Source organism: Sinocyclocheilus anshuiensis, unplaced genomic scaffold (genome assembly GCF_001515605.1).
Source record: "Sinocyclocheilus anshuiensis isolate Anshui unplaced genomic scaffold, SAMN03320099.WGS_v1.1 scaffold136, whole genome shotgun sequence".
Lineage (NCBI taxonomy): Eukaryota > Metazoa > Chordata > Actinopteri > Cypriniformes > Cyprinidae > Sinocyclocheilus > Sinocyclocheilus anshuiensis.
In genome coordinates this window covers 405,511-426,030 of record NW_015554074.1, presented here as the reverse complement: position 1 = coordinate 426,030, position 20,520 = coordinate 405,511, and the positions used below count along the sequence as shown (strand labels likewise).

Sequence of the window (20,520 nt, the reverse complement as noted above, 5' to 3'; positions counted from 1 at the left end):
TTACAGATCTTCTTTATGCACCAAGAGCTTGTAACACTCCAAAGAGAAAGGAAAGATTGAAATCGCATCATATGAACCTTTAACACAATTTATTGAGACAAACAACAAATAATTTTTGTTGTATAGGTCTAATTGTCTCCAGAGGCCACAGGAGGGTGCAATGAGCAAAATAATGCAGCGCATTTAAATTGTCAACACAAGGAAGTCACTCTATAAAAACGTGCATTATGTCTAAATTAACTCATAAAAATCAAATATAATTTCGTAAATTGCATAAATAATTGTGAACAAAACAGCATCATATATTTATGCATTGCTTAATCCAAAGAGCCGAAGCGCCCATCAACACCTTAAAATGCAACAACTTCACTTACATCATCACCGCATCTCGTGCTCCACTGATGACGCTCCCTGATGCACACCTAACATTCAAATGCAAATGTTTATTTTAAATTCGACTAATATTCATTCTTTATTCACAATCTCCTCATCACAGGCAGGCACAGCACTCAGCATGTGTTCGTGTTTGTGTGTGCTGTCTGCGTCACTCATAGTACGTGCCAATATTGTGCGCTATATCGAACATTTTTTCTATCGATATTGAAGAAGGTGTACCGTCGATAAATATCGATACCGTTTTATCGCCCAGGCCTAATGTAAATGCCAATAACTGATACATGGCTGATATTTAAAAAATATTCAAATGTTAAATAATTAAAATAAATAAATATAAATATAAATATATAATATAAATATACAATTAAATATAAAAAAATCAAATTGAATATTAATTTTGAGGTTCTGCTAAAGATTGTAGTTTATTAAAATGTATATAATAGTTGAATTTATTGATTAAATTAATTAGTGTTTATTATAGATTTTAAGCCACCAGTATATGGCAGCAAAAGTAATTCAAATGTAAAAATAGGAGGAAATGAACATGCATAATTAAATATCCAATATTAGCCAATGTATATCCAATATTAAAAATATATTTAAAAAATGTAAAATAAAAATCATTATATAACCAATGTTGTACAGATTTATTGTGCATTTCTAATATATTTTATAGTTCTGATATCTCTGATATATGATATATTTTTGTCAGAATTTTTACTTTTCCAGCATTTAAAAAAGTAACAGTAAAAAAATCTCTCTTTCCTAGGCAAAATCTATGCTCTTGATGGAGTCTTTCTTCTGTTCAGAAGCTCTCATGTGTTCTAGATTGTGGTTTCATGGCAGTGTTTAGACCTATGTAAAGTAATGTGTATTTGTTGTGGGCCTTTTATGTTTCGGCTCCCTCAGCACCGTTGGTTACACGAGAGTGCGCAGTGTCTCTGAGAGCGAGTCTTACTTCAGTCTCTCATCCTCCTTCCACACCCCCACTTTCCTGAAAACCTTTTACCAGGGCTCCCTCGGCTCACTGGCCTCCCTGTCGGACAGCGGGAGTCTTAAGAGGTGAGAGGGGGCTTCGGTTACAGACCGTTCAGTGTCCGTTTCCCCCGGGGGTGCCTGAGGTTCGAGCTGATGGCGGCCGCCTTCTCTGCGCCTGTCTGTTTCTTAACCCAAAGGCTTCAGTCACTTTGTCATCAGTCAAGAAGAACCACTTCTGTAACTTACTCTCTCTTCCTGTCAAAATTGTTGGACTTTGTTATTGTCCACTGGACACCAGGGATGCATTGTTTGCATGTTGGTGTCTTTACTAACTAATGATAAACAAAAGCATTTATCATCTATATTGCATCAAACTGCAGAACTTTCTACTAATCTATACTCATATTGAGAATAATTTATGCTGTTATGTTGCATAATAATTCAGAATTAATTTTTAAATAATGTTGCCAGGTTGGTTTGAAAAATTGAAATGATCTTTAGTTCATCTGTGGTGTTTTGATTTCTGTTTGTACCCGACTCATTTTTCTTTTCTTTTTTGTAAATAGTTTAGAAATGGTTCAGAATAGAGGCATTCAAATATTCATTTATGCAAAGCAGGCTTGAAATAATAGGCTTGCATGTCAGTCTGGTTTTAGAGTGGTTTTGAGTAGAGATAGACCAGCCTGTCCAGGCTTGGAGAACATCTTAAACCAGCTAAAACCTGCAAACCAGTTTTATAATGGTGTTTTCAGCATGATTGAGCTTTAAGAGATCTTTAATTAAAACTAAACTGCAGCTCGTTCAGAAATCTTTGAATGCCTGACATCAAAAAACTGACATTAACACATACCCACATTTACAGTACAGATATTTGTAGGTATTTCAACAACAGTTTGATGTTGTTATTAGTTCACCCAAAAAAATGAATCATGGGATAAACCATTTACTCACCCTCATGTTGTTCCAAACCTGTATGACTTACTTTCATCTGTGGAACATGCAAGAAGATATACAATGGAAGTCAGAAAACTGTTAGGTTACCAACATTTTTGAAAATATCTTTTGTGCTCTGTAGAAGAAATGACAGGAGGGTGAGTAAATGATGACAGCATTGTTTGCATGAACTATCCCTTTAAATATATTTTGTGTTCTAAAACCAGTTAATGTGGTCATAGAACACATTTCATTTTGAATTGGTTAACCAATTTTTTGTGCTAAAAACGGTCAGTTTTGTTTTACATATCCATTTGCACGCTCTCTGACCCTTAACAAAGCTCCTCCAGTGAACTGAATTTATAGCAGTGGTTGTCAGGGTGACAACGAGTGTATTAGGATAGAGAACATACAGTGAAACCATGTGTGGAATATAGACCCTCTCCCAAGGGTCTCTTCACAGGACAATACTGTTTGACCAGGCTTTTGTGCGAGTGGCTTGGTCTACGAGCGCTCCTTCATCTGAACAACAGCCAACTTGGACTCACTGACAAATGATGTTCCTCAATGTGTATTCACCCTTCATTTGTTTGACATAGCGGGCTCTAATGATCCAGTGAGTGCTCTGGAAGGAGGAGATAACATTTAAAATGTCCCATTCTTGGCCCTGCTCTGTTTTCTACAAATTGGAGAGAAGGTCTTTCTCTCTGTGTGTTGAATGTCACCAACTTTCTCTTCTAATTGAACGTGCAGCACACCTGCCGGTGTGGCCGTCTGGGTTAGTCCATTTCTTTAGCCAGCATTTAATGCATAACATTCAATCCCTTTTCACACGTTCATTAACTCCATCTGAAGTGTCCTTGTGTATTGTTGTGGTAACTAAGTGAAGAGACAGGTACAGGGAAAATAGGCAGAGACTAGCAGGATAAAACAGATTTGAATAGACTTTAAGCACAATTTGTTTCTGACTTATAGATATTTCAACTTTTATGTTTTATATAATGGAAAAGAGGTTGTATACACACAGATAAGCACACAAAAATATTACACAGCACACCTGTTTTCAACATTGCCAATAAAAAGGAAGTGTTTCTTGAGCACCAAATCAGCATATTAGAGTAATTTCAGAAGGAACATGTGACTCTGAAAACTGGAGTAAAGGCTGCTGATGGCTTTGTCACCACAGAAATAAGTTACATTGCAAAATATATATTTTTATGTATTTATTTGTACATACGTTGACTGAATGTTTTGTATTGATTGGTAGTGAAAAGATCTAAAGAATGATTTGTGTAAAGTTCCTGTGTGCATTCTTCAGCAATTCCTCATTCTGTCCACTTCCTAATAGTTTTCTCTTTCTTTAAAACAGATAATCTGTGTTTTATGTACTTTATGCATGAATCTAATTAACATCTTTTATGACTGTCTAAATGCACTACTTGTTATTGCTTATGAGCTTTTGCTTCTATGTTACACAAATCTGTGTTGTTTATTAGCATATAACTGGTTTGACCACCTATTTTGAGAGTACACGGCCTAAAAATGTTGCTTTTCTACTCGTTTGAATTAGCATATCTTGTTTTGTTTCTCTGCAGTGGTAATGGAGAGGGCAGGAAGAGGTCTCTGTCAGGCTGTAGCACCGATTCTTTGACCTTGGTGCCTCCACGCAGAGTTTCTTGGCGCCAGAAGATTTTCCTAAGGGTGGCGTCACCCATGAGCAAACCCTCTGCTTCTATGCAACACGTGGGTGGGTGTACATGCTTTAGCGCACACACAGACAGGTGCAACATTACACCATGTTCTCCTAGCAGTCTATTTATAGTCAACGTCGCAGGAGAAATCATTGTTCTGCAAGCTTTAGAACTTCCAAGATAATTCTCCCTTTTACTGAGATTCAAGAAAAGAAAGAGTAACCATGGTATATATTAGGGCTGTCAAATCGATTCATCGCAATAAATCGCATCCAAAATAAAAGTTTGTTTACATAATATATGTGTGTGTACTGTTTATGTTTTTATGTATATATTTATGTTTTATATGTATATATAAATACACACACACATACATTTAAGAAATATTTATATGTGTGTGTCTATATATACATGTGTATATATATTCATATTTATATATGATTTATTATATAAATATATATACTTCTTAAATATATACATGTATGTGTGTGTATATACATATAAATATACAATATATTATATATACTTCATAAATATATACATGTATATGTGTGTATATACATATAAATATACACAGTACACACACATATATTTTGTAAATAAACTTTTATTTTTGATGCGAATAATTGATTTGACAGCCCTATTATATATATATATATATAAAATATAAATAAGTATATGCACGGTATAAGTTAGAATATACATTTTTTTGTCAGGGAAATCACTCTATTTTTTTTCATATAAATATACACAGTACACACACATATATTTTGTAAATAAACTTTTATTTTTGATGCGAATAATTGATTTGACAGCCCTATTATATATATATATATATAAAATATAAATAAGTATATGCACGGTATAAGTTAGAATATAAATTTTTTTGTCAGGGAAATCACTCTATTTTTTTTTATTCCATGCCATTTGAGCATAAGTCTTAGACTTTTTGGTCAGCATCTGCTGTTTTTCAGACCACATGGATGGCCGGGAGCTACTGCCACTTTCTCCTCGGGCTCCTCAGGTCAGCCCCCTGTCCCCAGAGCAGGGCAGTCCAGCTGACTACAGGGCCCTGTGGAAGAAAGCCATCCACCAACAGATTTTGCTCATCCGCATGGAGAAAGAGAACCAACGCCTGGAGGGTTAGTGTTTCTACCCCTCTCTTATAATTGAACATTTATACATTCTAAACCCCTATGAGTTTCCATTAAACATGAAAGGAAATGTATTGTTGATCTAGATTTTATATTATGTAAATAAACATGAATGGTGATATATAAATAATAACTATAATATATATAAATAAATAAATATCAACTGAATGGTGCAGTCATCAGGGGATGACTATTTTCACCTTTTTCTGAAGGCATACAATAGGTTTGAAACCTACAGAGAAACTCGTTACTCAATGATAATCTTACCATGTTGGTTTTGGTTACAAAACGCATGAAATCCAATGACATTTGGTGTCTTGGACATCAAACCTGCCAAAACGCGCCTTGACATGGCAATTTTGAGTATGTAAATAATAGTAAATCAACACTGGAGATTCTTTTAAAACATCTCTTATTGTGTTGTACAAAAGGAAGTCAGTAATGTTTGTAACGACATGAGGGTGGGTAAATAATGACCAAAATTTCTTTTTTTTAGGTGAACTAACCCTTTAAATAGTTACTGTAGCTCAAACATGGCACTAGCAATGCCAAGTTTAATGGGTTTGATTCCTAGGGAATGGATAAACTGTTAAAATAATCTTAATATATAAACAGTTTATAAAAAGATAACAAAATGAATCTTGAGAGCAATCTAATTCACTATATAAAAGTTTCAGTTGCATAAAAACCTACAGCAGTAGTTCAGCATTTATGGGACATTATGGAGTCACAGAAAAGGGAGTGTTTCCACCATCACTCTGTTTAGACTGTTGTTTTTTCCCTGGCCTTATTTTTAGAGGGGCAAGTGCCACTGCCTCTATTTTACATTCTGGGGCAAAGTTAATTATAGATGGGAATGTCTGGATGATGTTCACATTCTTTTTAAGAGTGCACTTGCAGTTCTGTGACCTCTAGGCTACATATTCAGCCTTAGTCTTTAAGAAATATATATATATGTTTGAGTCTCTTTAACTCATTATGAAAGGTTAATATTGTCTATTAGTTCAACTTTGTTTTGGAATAGCAAAGCTTTGTGAAATATTGCCCTCTGTTGGCCAAACTGCATCACACATAAGAGTCAAGTCACTTCCTCTACCTTTTTTTCTTTTTGGTGTTTTCTGTCTTTTTTTTTGTGTGCTATTGGATGGGCCGAACTGAATAAACATGTTTGAGTAGAAGGTAAGAATATATACGGCCAAGACATTGACGTCTTGCCTGAGCAGGCTGCACTTGAAGCAGTTGTTGGCATGATATCATTGTTTGGCTGCAATGTAGTATACAAACCAGCATGAGGCAGATAGCTACATGTTCTCAAGTGCAGATTGGATATAATTTCCTCCTGCCAAGTGCAATAATTGTGGCGTTAAAGAGTGTCTTCTTGTTCATCTGCAAAGATGTTCATGTATGCTTTTACCTTTATAGTACAAATATGTTGTGATGCTTTGTTAAGGTTACTTTAAAAGGCCATGCCATTCTGAGCCTTGTCTAAAGTTGCTATGCTACAGTTTATTCGCAGTGATGCATGTTTGCCTGTGTAGCTTCCATTGTACACGCATTGCTATAAACCCACTTTTTATTTGTTTTTACAAACTGAAACTGATCAATTTATTATATGCATGCCAGTGATGAATGGTTAGTGGTTCTGATTTTGCTTGTGGACCCAGATTTTACACCGAACATTAAGCGGTAAACTGACACAATACGAAAACTGCAAATAAAGAAAATGTTCTTTGAATAATGTGATGAATGTCTCATTTTATATGAATTATACATATATTAAGAACATATTTTTATTCAGTTCTTAAAACAATCTGATGAATGGCATTCTATTCTGAATCATATTTATATAAAATAGGAATTAAAATTTTGAATGCAATTTAAATTGCATTTAGCATTGTTTTCCTCTTCTGTCCACATTTTTGGGTCACACCTCGACACTTGAGAACCATTAACAAAGAATCTACCTCGGTCTCTATGGTAAGAGCAGGTGATGGACATGATGCATTTTCATTTTGACACCTAGAATGGTTTTAGATCCAAAGAGATAGGACATAATAACAATGCATTAAATGTCAGTTGTTCTATTAGTCTGAATAAATAAATTTTAAACCTCACTTTTTTTCCCTGCAGCCAGCCGTGATGAATTGCACATTCGTAAAATGAAGCTGGACTACCAGGAAGTGTGTCAGTGCTCAAAAGAGGTGCAGGCCCTTTGGGACAGGAAGTTGAGTAGTCCCTGCCGCACTAAAGTACAGTGGGACAAAGAAGAGATCCACAGTGCTGTATGCCAAGGTATGAACTGTTTAATCTGTTTACTTCCATCAATAAAACCATCATAGAGATACAATTTTAGTTTTTTACTACAATGTACACTAACATTCATAAATTTGGGGTCAGTAAGATTATGTTTTTGTTTTTTCAAAGAAGTCTCTTATGCTCACCAAATCAAACAATAATAATGGGAAATATTACTACAGTAGTTTACTATCAATATGTTTTAATAATTTATTCCTGTGACGGTAGCTGAATTTAACAGCCATTACTTCAGTCTTCAGTGTCACACAGTCTTTCAGAAATTATTTTTTCTATGCTGATTTGGTGCTCAAAATACATTTCTTATTATTAGTGTTGAAAATAGTTGCACTTTTTTCCCCAGGATAGTTGATGAATATACAGTTCAAAAGATTATTTAAAATAGATTTTTTTTGGTTACATTTGAAATAGTGATTTCATTTGTACAGTAATAATGTAAACATCTTTCAAAAAAATCGTAAATTCTAATATTTCTTAAAAATGTGTTTGATCAAGTGAATGTGTCATTGCTAATAAACGTATTCACTTTTGACTAGTAGTGCATACATAGTTGTAGATGCTTACATTTACATGTGAAATTGTTTTGCTATTTTTAACAACCCATAGAGTTCCTCACTCTTTGTTTGTATGTGCGTTCTCTGTAGGTGTCCCCAAAAGTCGGCGAGGTGAAGTGTGGCTCCTGCTCTCTCAGCAGTATCGTTTGCATCACCGTCTGCCGCAGCGGCAGCAGCCCCCTGAAACCCCTTATCAGGATCTCCTCAAACAGCTCACAGCACAGCAACACGCCATCCTGGTCGACCTCGGTCTGTATCTAACCAAAGTACTTATAGTTTGTGCAGCTAATTCACATGCACATCAGAATACTGTTATATTTTTGACCCAGCACATTACTGAAGTGATGTTCCCATTCTTTCCAGGCCGGACATTCCCAACACACCAGTATTTCAGCACTCAGCTGGGAGCTGGACAGCTATCTCTGTACAATCTCCTGAAGGCCTACTCCCTGCTGGACACGGAGGTGGGCTACTGCCAGGGGATTAGTTTTGTGGCCGGTTTGCTGCTTCTGCACATGAGCGAGGAACAGGCTTTCGACACTCTCAAGTTCCTCATGTACGACCTGGGCATTCGCCGACAGTACCGTCCCGACATGATCTCTCTGCAGGTGCGCTGTGTGTGTAAGAGTATCAGTTTTCACTAGTTCATGTTTTTTCTTTCAGAACTGGTATGTTTGCTTATCTGATTATGCCTGTTGTTAAATGTAGCAGGACTGGTTTTGTGACAATTAACGGAATGAGCGAGTATGTTAGTTTGTTGAACTGAATGTTATGTGAATTACCTTTCTGTTGTATTAAAAACTATATTATTAAAGAGATTGAATAAATGAAAAGAATAGTACTTTTAACACGTTTGTTTAATATTATGTAATTTTAGTAAACATAGTGGCTTAAAAAGCTTTGATTGACATGTTTGGCCAGTTAAATACTACTCAATTTTTCTCACACCTCTTTTGTCGGACACTTTCATTTTTAATATAAATGAGCAATAAGCGAAACATAAATGTTTACATATTTAGTGGTGTTTTAGTCATCATAGTGTTTCATCATGTTTAGATCACATGACCAGCTCAATACTACTCACTTTCTTGGTAGCGCCTCTTTTATTGGACACTTTAATAAGTAGGCTAAATTAATAATAAATATGGTGATGAATAGGGTATTGTTAAAGGTAGGGTATTGTTGCTAACTGAAATGTTTTTGCTTAATGCTACATCCACACCACTAGGTGTCAGTCTAACATTCAAAGTGACTGCTTTATTGGCTGGCGAAACATAAATCAAAATGTAAGAAATGTACTTTCTGTGACTGTAAATTTAACATCCTAATTTTGTTACAGGGACCAGAACAGGGAGTATTTTTAATACACTAGACTTAAACACACATTTGCTCAAGCGGTAAGCAAACAGCCGTCTCCACCTCTTGTACACTGTTTCCTCCTCAGCTGTTAGTGGTTATTCATCATCAGATGTGCCAATGTTTAGTCCCGTGGGAGAGAGCCCATCTCAGCCAGTCGCATTTGAGCCTGTTTAAAGTTCACTCCTCTAAGTGTGAGGACTTTTTCTTGTTTCTCTCTCTCTGTAGATCCAGATGTACCAGCTGTCGCGACTGTTGCACGACTATCACCGTAACGTGTACACTCACCTGGAGGAGCACGAGATCTGTCCCAGCCTGTACGCCGCACCCTGGTTTCTCACTCTCTTCGCCTCTCAGTTCCCACTCGGCTTTGTTGCCCGTATATTTGGTAAGTTGGAAAGTTCACTTTCTACCTAACTAACTAGATGAATGTATGTGATGGGGTTCGGGTGAACCTTAGGATAGTGGTGAAATGATCTTGTGTGTTAAAATGTATGTATTTCACACATAAGTCAAGTATTGTAGCCAATGCATAGCCTTTGACTCTTGTGCATGTATGTGTGCTGTGTGGCAGACCTCCTGTTTGTCCAAGGCACGGAGGTGATTTTTAAGGTGGCCCTGTGTTTGCTGAGCAGCCACAGGGGAGAGATACTGGAGTGTGACGGCTTTGAAAGTATTGTGGACTACCTTAAATCCACCATCCCCACCCTCACTCATAGCCAAATGGAAGAGACGATCACTAAGGTACATTTAAAATGGAAAAATTTCCTGCTACATGTCTGGGGGTTTTGTGTTAAATTATCTATTTCATCCCAAAAAAAAAGAGACACTTTTTACACTTTAAAGGGGTCATATGATGCGATTTCAAGTTTTCCTTTCTCTTTGGAGTGTTACAAGCTGATTGTGCATAGATAAGATCCCTGAAGTTGCAAAGACTAAAGTCTCAAAACCAAAGAGATATACTTTATCAAAGTTAAGACTCTGCCACGCCCCCCTAAAACGGCTCGTTCTAACACGCCCCCACATATCTACCTCACTATGTGGAAATCGCATCGTGTGTGTGTGTGTGCGCGAGCGAGAGAGAGAGAGAGAGAGAGAGAGAGCGCGAGAGAGAGAAAGAGAGAGCGCGAGAGAGAGCGAGAGAGAGAAAGAGAGAGAGCGCGAGAGAGAGTGCTGAGAGAGAGAGAGCGCGAGAGAGCGCGCGAGAGATTTTTTTATTTTTACAATCACTTTATAAAAACAATTAGTTCTCTTGTTCCAAACAAAAAGGACATTTGTCACTTATAGTGGGGTTTAAAATAGATACAAAGGCATTCACAGCAATAGCTCCATGTAAAATTTGCCATTGTAAATCACCAAGTTTTTTTGTTAATGGTGGTTTGTAAATTGCTCTCCAAACAGGCTTAATTTCAGAATTAATCCCTAATTTTTCTCTCCATACTGTATCTGTTTTAATACTTAAATTACGTTGATGAATAACTTTCACGATGCATTTATACAGCATTTTTCCTTCTACTGTACCAAAATCAATATATTTATTAATTCCTAGGTTTAACAGAGGGCTATTAAAACAAGACCCATCTATAGCGGGGGAAATTTCAATATCTGGGAAAAGATCTTTACTGTCAGGGATTAAAGTCCCTGCACCAAACTCTTCCAAAAGTATCTTCTCTTCATCAGTTAAAATCATAGTCAATTTATCAGGAAACCTCTTAACAAAACGTATTGATCTAACCCCTAAAAGGGTTGCAATTTGTTCAGGTCTCTGTAAATCATATCCCGATTCATTTATAATGTTGTTTAACTTAAAAATCTTTTTATACCATAATAAATCTGTTAAACCAGGAAAATCTTCTCCAGAAACATCAACCGAGCTCCAAAAATAAGTGGTTCTTCCAACAACCAATAAAGAGAAATTGCTGGTTCCATCCAACGATTTTTAAAAAGACCCCACACTTTAAACAAGCTGTGATAAAAAGCAGGAATTCCAGTTAAATTAAATCGAGAGGCGGGGCATAGAGGACCTACAATAATGTACAGTATTTGAAAAATAATGTGTTTTTTGAACATTAAAGCATGTCAACATATTCTGTTACACCAAATACACAAAATAATGATCTTTAAAAAAGCATCATATGACCCCTTTAAACACTCATGTTACTGGCAGTTGTCACATAACTGTGGACATTTTTTGAATATCAAGATTTTCATATGAAATGTGATGTATTTAATATGGTCTACAGTGTGACAAAATGATTTTTTTTTTAAATATTCATACAATGAATGTAAGTATATAAATAATATCAGCCATAGTGTTATTTTAGCATAATTTATATAATATTACAGTATTTAATATTTTAGCCTTTATTTTTATATTTTCATTTTTTTTTAGCAATTTTAGTTTGTTAGTTAGTTTCAGTAATTTTAATAAAGTAATATCTTAGTAATGTATGTTTTAATATTTTTTCTTAGTTCATTTTTAGTACTTCAGCTTAAACTTATTTACATTTACATATAAACATTTCAAATTTTCTGTTACCTTTTTTTAAGTTTCAGTTAAGTTTTATCTAGTATTTATATTGTATTTCCTTCAGCTTTATTTCAGTTACTTGAAACAATTTTCAAGTTTTATTTTTACACTGATCAGCCCTGATTTTTAACATTTCTTCCTTAAATGTAAAATTTTTTTTTCTTTTTGAGATGCAAACTGGATACTATTCTGTAAAGTAAGCATATGGCAAAAAGAGATCATGTTACAACTGTTTGAAACCTTTTTTTGATGCATACTGAATATGGTTTCACATGCGTTTTTTGATTGTAGGCACCACGCAGCGTTTTATATGTAGTATGCACTACACTAGAATGCACTCTATTTAACCACTAGGTGGTGCAACTTGCTTTTCAAAAATCAACAGACTGTTTTCTTGAAAAGAAAATTAATTGACTAGAATTTTTATTTGACAGTTTTTGTTTATATTTGGATATACTTTATGTAAAGGTATGTGTGTGAGTCTCAGATAGCATTTAACTTTAATGAACCTGTGCCATATTCTCTGAAAATAACTATCAGTATGAAATGTGGTTTGCAGGCAATCAAGATGGACATCTCCAAGCAGCTGCATGCGTATGAAGTGGAGTACCACGTCCTGCAGGATGAGCTGTCTGACGCTCCTCCACCATCAGAGGACTCCGATAGACTAGATAAACTGGAGAAAGCTAATGCCCAGCTCAAGAAACAGAACATGGACTTACTAGAGAAACTGCAGGTAGATGTATAACAATATCACAGCATAACACAAGTAGTGGTTTGAAAAGCAGGCAAGTGTTTTGTTCCTTTATTGCCAGTGTTTGGCTGCACAGAACAAAAGACAAACAGCTTGAAACCTAAGATCTTTACAGATGCAACTCTGTTTACTACCAAAGAATATTAAAATTTAATTTTGGTGTAAAAATAATGGACATTCAACTGATAATCATAAGTTTTAATGAATGTGGGAGAATGAATTATCCTTGAAACTCCATTAGTGTAAACGTGTAACGTCACAACTCGCTTATCTCCAAGTTGTTCCTAAAAACAACCTGTTGCTTAAAATAAGCAAAACTAACAATTACTAATAGTATTAGTTGAGCCATTGGATCTGACTCACTTTACCCAACTTTACCGCACAAGTTCCCATTTTTGGAAATGCCTTATTTATTTATATATTTGTTATTTTTTCCAGAATTTTTCATTGTTCTATTACCAGGAATTTCTCAGGACACATTAAAAATATATATACTGTATATAGTTTTATATTTCACACACTGGTAAAAAATGTATAACCTGAATGCACTGTAAGTCGCTTTGGATAAAAGCGTCTGCTAAATGCATAAATTATTATTATTATTAATTATATATATATACACGTGTATATACAGTGGCTACGGAAAGTATTCAGACCCCCTTAAATTTTTCACTCTTTGTTATATTGCAGCCATTTGCTTTCTGTACCCACTGTATATATATATATATATATATATATACTGTGTATACACTTTAAACACTCATGTTACTCAGTTGGCACATAACTGTGGACATTTTTTGAATATCAAGATTTTGGTCTACAGTGTGACCAAATGATTTTTTTTTAAATATTCATACAATGAATGTAAGTATATAAAAATATCAGCCATAGTGTTAGTGTGTGGATATATATATAAATAAACATTTATTTTAAATTGTAATAATATTTCAAAATATTACCTTTTTTTAATGTATTTTAATCTAATAAATGCAGCAAGACTTCTTTCAAAAACATTAAAACGTTTTACCAACCCCAAACTACCTCAACAGTTGTGTATATGGTTACATGAAAAATTGTGCAGTTTCTTTACAAGATTCCCTCATTGATTCTCATGTTTGGCTTTCTTATTAACAGGCGGCTCGTTTGAAGATTCAGACATTGGAGAGCAGCGTAGAGAGCTTCCTTTCACGCGAGAGCAAGATGAAGCACCTGCTCCGTTCTCTGGAACAAGAGAAAGCTTCCTACCAAAAGACCATTGAGCGCATGCGTAGCAGTTTGCCATCGGATGCCGTGGCTGATGTGGAGATGACCCAACTCAAGTCCAGCACCAACGGGAAAGCCAAAGAAACTGCCTGCAAAAAGCCTTGAATCACCATCCTACTGACTGATGCATCATATAGGTACATCAGTAGGGAGTTAGCCTGCTTTTTCCTCTTTTGTGTTCCCATCATGCTTTACCTTTGATGGCCTAATTGAGAGACATGGGAACGTTTGACGCCTTGCAGCCTCACAGAGAAAACTTGAAAACAAACGAAAGTGTTTTCTTTCCAAAGAGCAGCACAACTAGTGCATTAATGTCCACATGTGACTATACGCTCACTGTGAAGGTATTTTTTGACCTGGCACTCCAAACCAGGTGTTTGGAGGAAACCAAATGTTGAACTTTTGCTTAAAGTGCTTCACCTAAAGTGCAGGCAGGAAGTGAAACCATGTGCTGCTGGGTTTCCTCTGCAACTTACAAACAGTCCTGCTGTCCAGACTTCCCAGTTTGAGCTCATGGACTTCAAGCGAATCACTGTCTGAAATCATGAAGAGTAATTTGTCTTCAAACCATCATCTTCGATATTGCACAGTATTCTGTGTGTGCATTGAAGAAGTGTGCCTGAAGAATGTTGTGTTGGATACTATGCCATAAAAATGCACGTGTGCAATCTTTGAAATGCAGTGTGTAATGGTCGCCTGGGCATAAAAAAAATAAATCCCACAATCCTTTGGGGATTTTACCATTGTTTGGGTTTCTTTTCAAATGATCATTTGTTTTTTTGTGTGGCACCAACTGTCCTTGACATCTGTGCAAATATTTTTGTAGTGTATAAGAGTGCAGGGGTCTTGTCTTGTGTTAAAATATTCCTCTGTAGTGGAGAGCGGCTCACAAAAGATCTGTTTTGATGATGAGAATCTGTCAGAACTTATATAGATATCAAATGCTAAAGCGTTGTATTTCATTCAATTTTTTGTCAGACATTTGTATTACAGGTTTTATTTGATGCTAGTTCATTTTGGCCTTGGCATATAAGCCTAATAGGACAAAAACGACAGATGAAACATTGGTTTAAACCACCTGTTCAGCTTGATGTTGGCCAAATATGATTGTAGATATACCATATAAAAAATGACACTGTATTGGTCAGTCATTTAACCACATGAATGTGAAGCTAAAGCAGGAATATCTACTTGAACACTCATTCTTGTTTGTCTGTTTTCATAAGATCTACGTTAGTCTTGAATACACCGATCAGAACCTGCCTCGTTTTGACAGTTTAATGAATGAATCACAATTGTAGTAAGGTGATAAACTCTAATGTAAGTGTTGTTGAGTGTAAGCAAGATCTTCTTTCTGCTATTCTATGTTCGAGTGATGAACATAATATGGCAAAAGTGACATTAAGAAGTGTTAGTGCTGGCCTGGTGGGGGTTTCCAGTGCCGTGAATATTTGAACTGATCAGCTTTCTTTTAGATATTGTTTTTTGGAATAATTTTCTTTTTCAGAAATACGTCTTTGACATCGCAAATTGAAAAGACTTGCATATCTTTGAAAGAGTCAAAACATATGAGCACGTTTAATCAAGGGCCGCAAATACTGTACATCACCTGTTCAGAGGAGGTTCATTCTAGCAATACACCGAAAGTTTAACAATGTGAAGGATGGGGGACAAATGATTCATCGTCACATTGTCCAACTTTTCAATATTTCTCAATGCTATAATAAAACAGGATGTCTTCATACAAAAAAGACATAAAGCAAATGGTCTGATGTGTTTGATACATCAGTCATTCTTTTTCATACTTTGTTCAGTGTGCCAAAACTCGTAAATTATTACGTCAAGTTTCCATTGTCACATGCTGCCGAAGTTTTGTTGGATTACATTTATTTTGGATGCACTCTTGTTTGCAATGAATCTTTGGTCACCATTGAAAGTGTGTGTGTGCAAACAATGTCTTGATCTTGAGTCGTCAGTCCTCTATACTCCATTAAAATCAACGTTTTATACCTCAGTTTCCGTTTATTGTTATTCTTAGTTGTTCTTGCCAAGGTAAGCATTCTGTAAACCTACACTGAAGGAAGGACACAAGTCACGAGAGAGTAGTCTTTTGACTGGGGCCAGTAAGCAAACTCCTAGCAACCACCCAGAACACCTAGCAACCACATTGCAAGTGCTCAAAGCATTCAGAACATCATAGCAACACAATGGCAATCACAATACACATTTTTGTAGTTTAATAATATGTAACTAAACTCAATATAAACTTGAATAATGATGCATGATGATCAAAACTGCTATAGTTATTTTTAGTGTTTTACATGACAGTTTATTTGCAGTATTATGGGATGCATGGACATCTGCCAATAACATTGTGAAATGTCAGTCATACCAGTCAAATAAATATATTCAGGGCTGGGAAGATACGAATGTGGTGTGTACGTTTGCACCATCTAACAACTGAGAAAAACGATAAAGTGATATTTTAAGTGTGATTATTTTTGCTGATTCATTTTATGCTTTTATTTCCACACTTGCATTAGATTTTCATCCTCACATTTGTATGAATATGTAATTCTATGCATTACTGTTTGAGGCACAAATAATGTGTACGATGGCAAGAGCACCAGAATCCCTTTAAGACCTAAAAATGATGACATACTTGAGCCAGTTTGCATTATTTTCTTCACTGTCCAGTAAACAGAGCCTCCTACAAACAGAGCTTGAATTTGAAATTGAGCCCTATGGTTGTTCCCTTGACCGGAGGCTGTTAAACAGCAGGTCCGAGACTCCAGTCATGGAGAGTTGGCTGTGTTTCTCCTTTATCTCAAGGCCAGTATTGGTTTGTAATACCACCACTATTTCGTGATGTAAATTTCAGACTTTTATAATGTTGCCATTGCAGGCATTTAATACAACAAGACAGCCTGAAGATGTTTTTGGTTTAGTGAAGTCAACAGGACTGCATATTTCATTGATTGCTCTCTGAGGTGATGTTTGAAAGTCAGTGGTGAATTAAAAGGTTGCCGTTATGTGCCCTGTTGTTATTAATACATATTCAGAGGAGAAATAAAGAAGTTCTGCTGGTTTAGTAGGGTATGGGAGCGCAGGAATAATTGTAATGCACAATAATTTATTAAATAAATATTCACAGTTGCTGTATTAGGTACTGTATATGCACAATTCAGCCCTCAGTCTCTTCCTAAAAGAATTAACAATTTTATTTACATTATACATGGATATAAAAAAATAAAGTTATGTACAGTAAAAAATAAATAAAAACTTTTGGTTTTATTTACATAATATTATTTATATAATACATAAAATGTTATTACATTTATTTATTTTTCATTTTTTTTGTTTTTTACATTAAATAATTTAAAATCTAGTCACATTATTTTGAACACTTATTTCTTCAGAATATGCTTTTTTATTGTTATTATTAGTGCTGTCAAACAATTAATCTCGATTAATCGCATTCAGAATAAAAGTTTTTGTTTACATAGTATATGTGTGTGTGTACTGTGTATATTTATTATGTATATATAAATACACATGCATGTATAGTATATGTAAGAAAAATATGTTATTTTTATGTTTATATATTAAATATATTTATATATAATATAAATTATATGAATATAAACATATACATGTAAATATTTTCAAAACATATGCTGTATGTGTGTGTCTTTATATATACATAATAAATATACACAGTACACACACACATATACTATGTAAACAAAAACTTTTATTTTGGATGCGATTATTCGCGATTAATTGTTTGACAGCACTAGTTATTATTCTTTTTTGGTCCTGTTTTAATAGTAATATTTAAAAAAATACATTAAAGTGTGGATAAGAGGCAGATTTAAAAATAAGTTTGTATTTTATGTATATAATTCAGCAATATGATCAATGATAGTGATACTCTTACAAATGGATCATCTTTGGAGAGTTTAAATGATGTGTTTTCCTTATCAACTTGTCTTGCTGTGCATACATATAGTCATGATCTGAAGATATAGGATGTTTTGTATTGACTAACATTAATATGCACACATAAAATGTAATTATTTATATTATGGGGCTTTTTCCATTTACTGTTACATTTATCACATACCACTGTTACTAATATATAGTTATGACTGTTTACAGTGTAAAAAATAGAAAATCTGCCTTTTTGAATTACTAGTTTAATTGCATCTCTTATATTAAACGAACAAAGGTTTTTATTAAAATAATTATTCGTTATTACAGGTTTTACAAGTATGTATAAAGGGAGAGTGAAAATCATATACTGTAAAGAATCTCAAGCACCTAGAATAAAAAAAGAATATAAAAAGCTACACGTAATTACTTTTTTAGACATATTATACATGTTTAAATTAGAAAGGACTTCTAATATGTAAAAGCTATGGATTTGAATTTTTTTTTTCATTTTTTCCAAAAACATTTGAATAAATAAGTATTAGGCTGACCTGTGAAAGTATAATGGAAGCCTGGTTTGATTGTGTTCGGCCTGATAAATGTCTATGCTTATGTAAAAGAGCATCAGTACTTTCACAACCACATTACTCAGAAGAATTGCAATTTTTGGCATAGAAAGTGGTGATATGTAGTCTTGCAAGATAGATGGGAAGTTAAGCCCAATTTTCCTACAGGGCGTAGACAATGACTCATTGGACCAGATGTAGGACCAGCTGAGAGATGGAGACGCATTACCCACCCTTCGTTTCGATAAACCTCCTTTTGATGGCGAGAGGATGCAAAAATACCACACTTGGAGCATTGTCACAGCGCTTATCTCTCTCTATGAACAAAAGGCAGCATTCCGTATGTGTTCCCTGGTGAGGGCGTTTCCTGTGGAGGGGAAATGCCTGGACAGATCGTGGAAGTCAGTAGGGGATTGCCGCACAGAGCACTTCCTCTGCACAACCTTATCAGTGCTTTTTGTTTAAAACCACGTCCATGCTCCCACTCATAGAGATGCACAATAAAGGGCCGTATGTCAAAGATGGAGTGCTACAAAATACTAGCCGTCAAACCACTTTGTTTGGGGCATGTTTTCACTCCTCTTGTGAGAACTGATTTCCAGTTTGAACAAAAGAAGATATTTTGAAGAATGTTTAAACTGGTTTTGTGTAAAATTAATATGTAAGTTTTTAATGGCCATTAAGTGAGAATTTTTATTTTATTTTATTTTATTTTATTTTATTTTATTTATTTTATTTTATAATTTTGTCCCTAACTGCATTGACAAAACTTTGACTTGATCACACAGAGCCAAAATGCCAACTTCTTCATGAGCTTAAAATACAGAAAACCAAAATGCTTTGCAATTTTAAGACAAATGAACAATATTAATCAAGCTTGTCATTACATTAACCATTTTTAATGTTTTTTGGCTTTATCCCTTAGTGTATCCCGTGTTTCTGCAGTCAGTTATCAGAGCAGTTTGGGCTCATAGTAGTGGAGGAAGAGCTGGAGCTGGCAAGGAGTTTAGACTTCATAGGGGGAGTCAGTGCCCTCCAGACATATAAGGTGAAACTTATTGCATGCTTTGTGATGAAGTAGACAAGGGTTTGGAGCAGTGAACACTGAAAATGAAAAAAAAAAAAAAAGTTGCTTTCAAAAACAACTATTGTTTTGAGAGGTCTTTTAATCAAGTGGGAAATTTATATGCTGGTAAGCTTAAGATTATCATAAGAATATGATAATAATTAGACTTGATTTAATTAATATGATTTAAAATTGGCTCTACTGACTCTGACCAATAAGTAACAACATAGCAACATGGTACTAAAAACTACCGTTTATACTTTCGCATCCAGATAGCAACATGATTTATATATCATATTAAACATATTAAAAACCTTTCATGAACCTCCTGCACAGCAACATACTAAACACAACCCAGACCGCCCTGGCAACCACATAGCAACATGCTAAAAGCCAGCAGAGCCCTATATGGGCTATAGCAAGCAACATACTCAAAACCACTGAGCAACCATATAGCAATGGCATAGCAAACATCCACAACCCTTCTGTGACTTTTGAACAGATAAGCACTACTGATTTTCTTTTTCAAAATATAATAATATCTATTTTGCTATCTTCTATTTTTATGTTGTTTGAACTTTCTTTTTTGGCAATATCCTGCATTCTTAAATCAGATTTCCTTTTCAAATGCTGAGCCTTTATATTGCTTTACTGTGGTTATTTATTAGCTTGTCTTATTCGTAGCTGTACACTGTGCAGGAATAATGATTCCAGCATTCACAATAATTTTTCAAATATGAGCTACATTTAATACAAGATGCAATAACAGTTTGAAGACGTCAACATTGGCTCATAATTGTTTAATGATTATATGAACATAGCAATCTAATCTTTTTAGGGTTTTTTCACACTTGAAATCCCTTACGAAAATTACCCATAGTTTTCATATAATAAAAGTGCAGTAACTATTTTTTGGCATATTGATTATCATTTGCATAACCGATAGTTTTCCTACAAATACTATGGCTAAACTATGGTTAGTGTAGCAAAACCATGGTTAATTTGTGGTTACCATGGTTTAACTAGTAACCAT

At 34.8% G+C, this 20,520-nt stretch overlaps 1 protein-coding gene across 7 annotated transcripts in view; it reads left to right on the top strand.

Moving 5' to 3' along the window:
- The window catches only part of LOC107668890 (TBC1 domain family member 4-like), a 36,252-nt gene extending 20,280 nt beyond the window's left edge, over nt 1-15,972 (top strand). For 3 of the 7 annotated variants that reach the window (XM_016460931.1, XM_016460933.1, XM_016460930.1), the window contains exons 11-21: nt 1,306-1,458; nt 3,903-4,054; nt 4,973-5,140; nt 6,329-6,331; nt 7,283-7,444; nt 8,110-8,268; nt 8,383-8,627; nt 9,604-9,763; nt 9,950-10,119; nt 12,465-12,641; nt 13,794-15,972. In XM_016460931.1, the coding sequence (XP_016316417.1) occupies nt 1,306-1,458; nt 3,903-4,054; nt 4,973-5,140; nt 6,329-6,331; nt 7,283-7,444; nt 8,110-8,268; nt 8,383-8,627; nt 9,604-9,763; nt 9,950-10,119; nt 12,465-12,641; nt 13,794-14,027 (1,783 nt within the window). In that variant the 3' untranslated portion in view covers nt 14,028-15,972. The remainder of the gene's footprint in view (nt 1-1,305; nt 1,459-3,902; nt 4,055-4,972; nt 5,141-6,328; nt 6,332-7,282; nt 7,445-8,109; nt 8,269-8,382; nt 8,628-9,603; nt 9,764-9,949; nt 10,120-12,464; nt 12,642-13,793) is intronic. The other 4 variants (XM_016460937.1, XM_016460932.1, XM_016460936.1 and 1 more) reach the window with 3 other exon arrangements.
- The last annotated feature ends 4,548 nt before the right edge of the window (nt 15,973-20,520 follow it).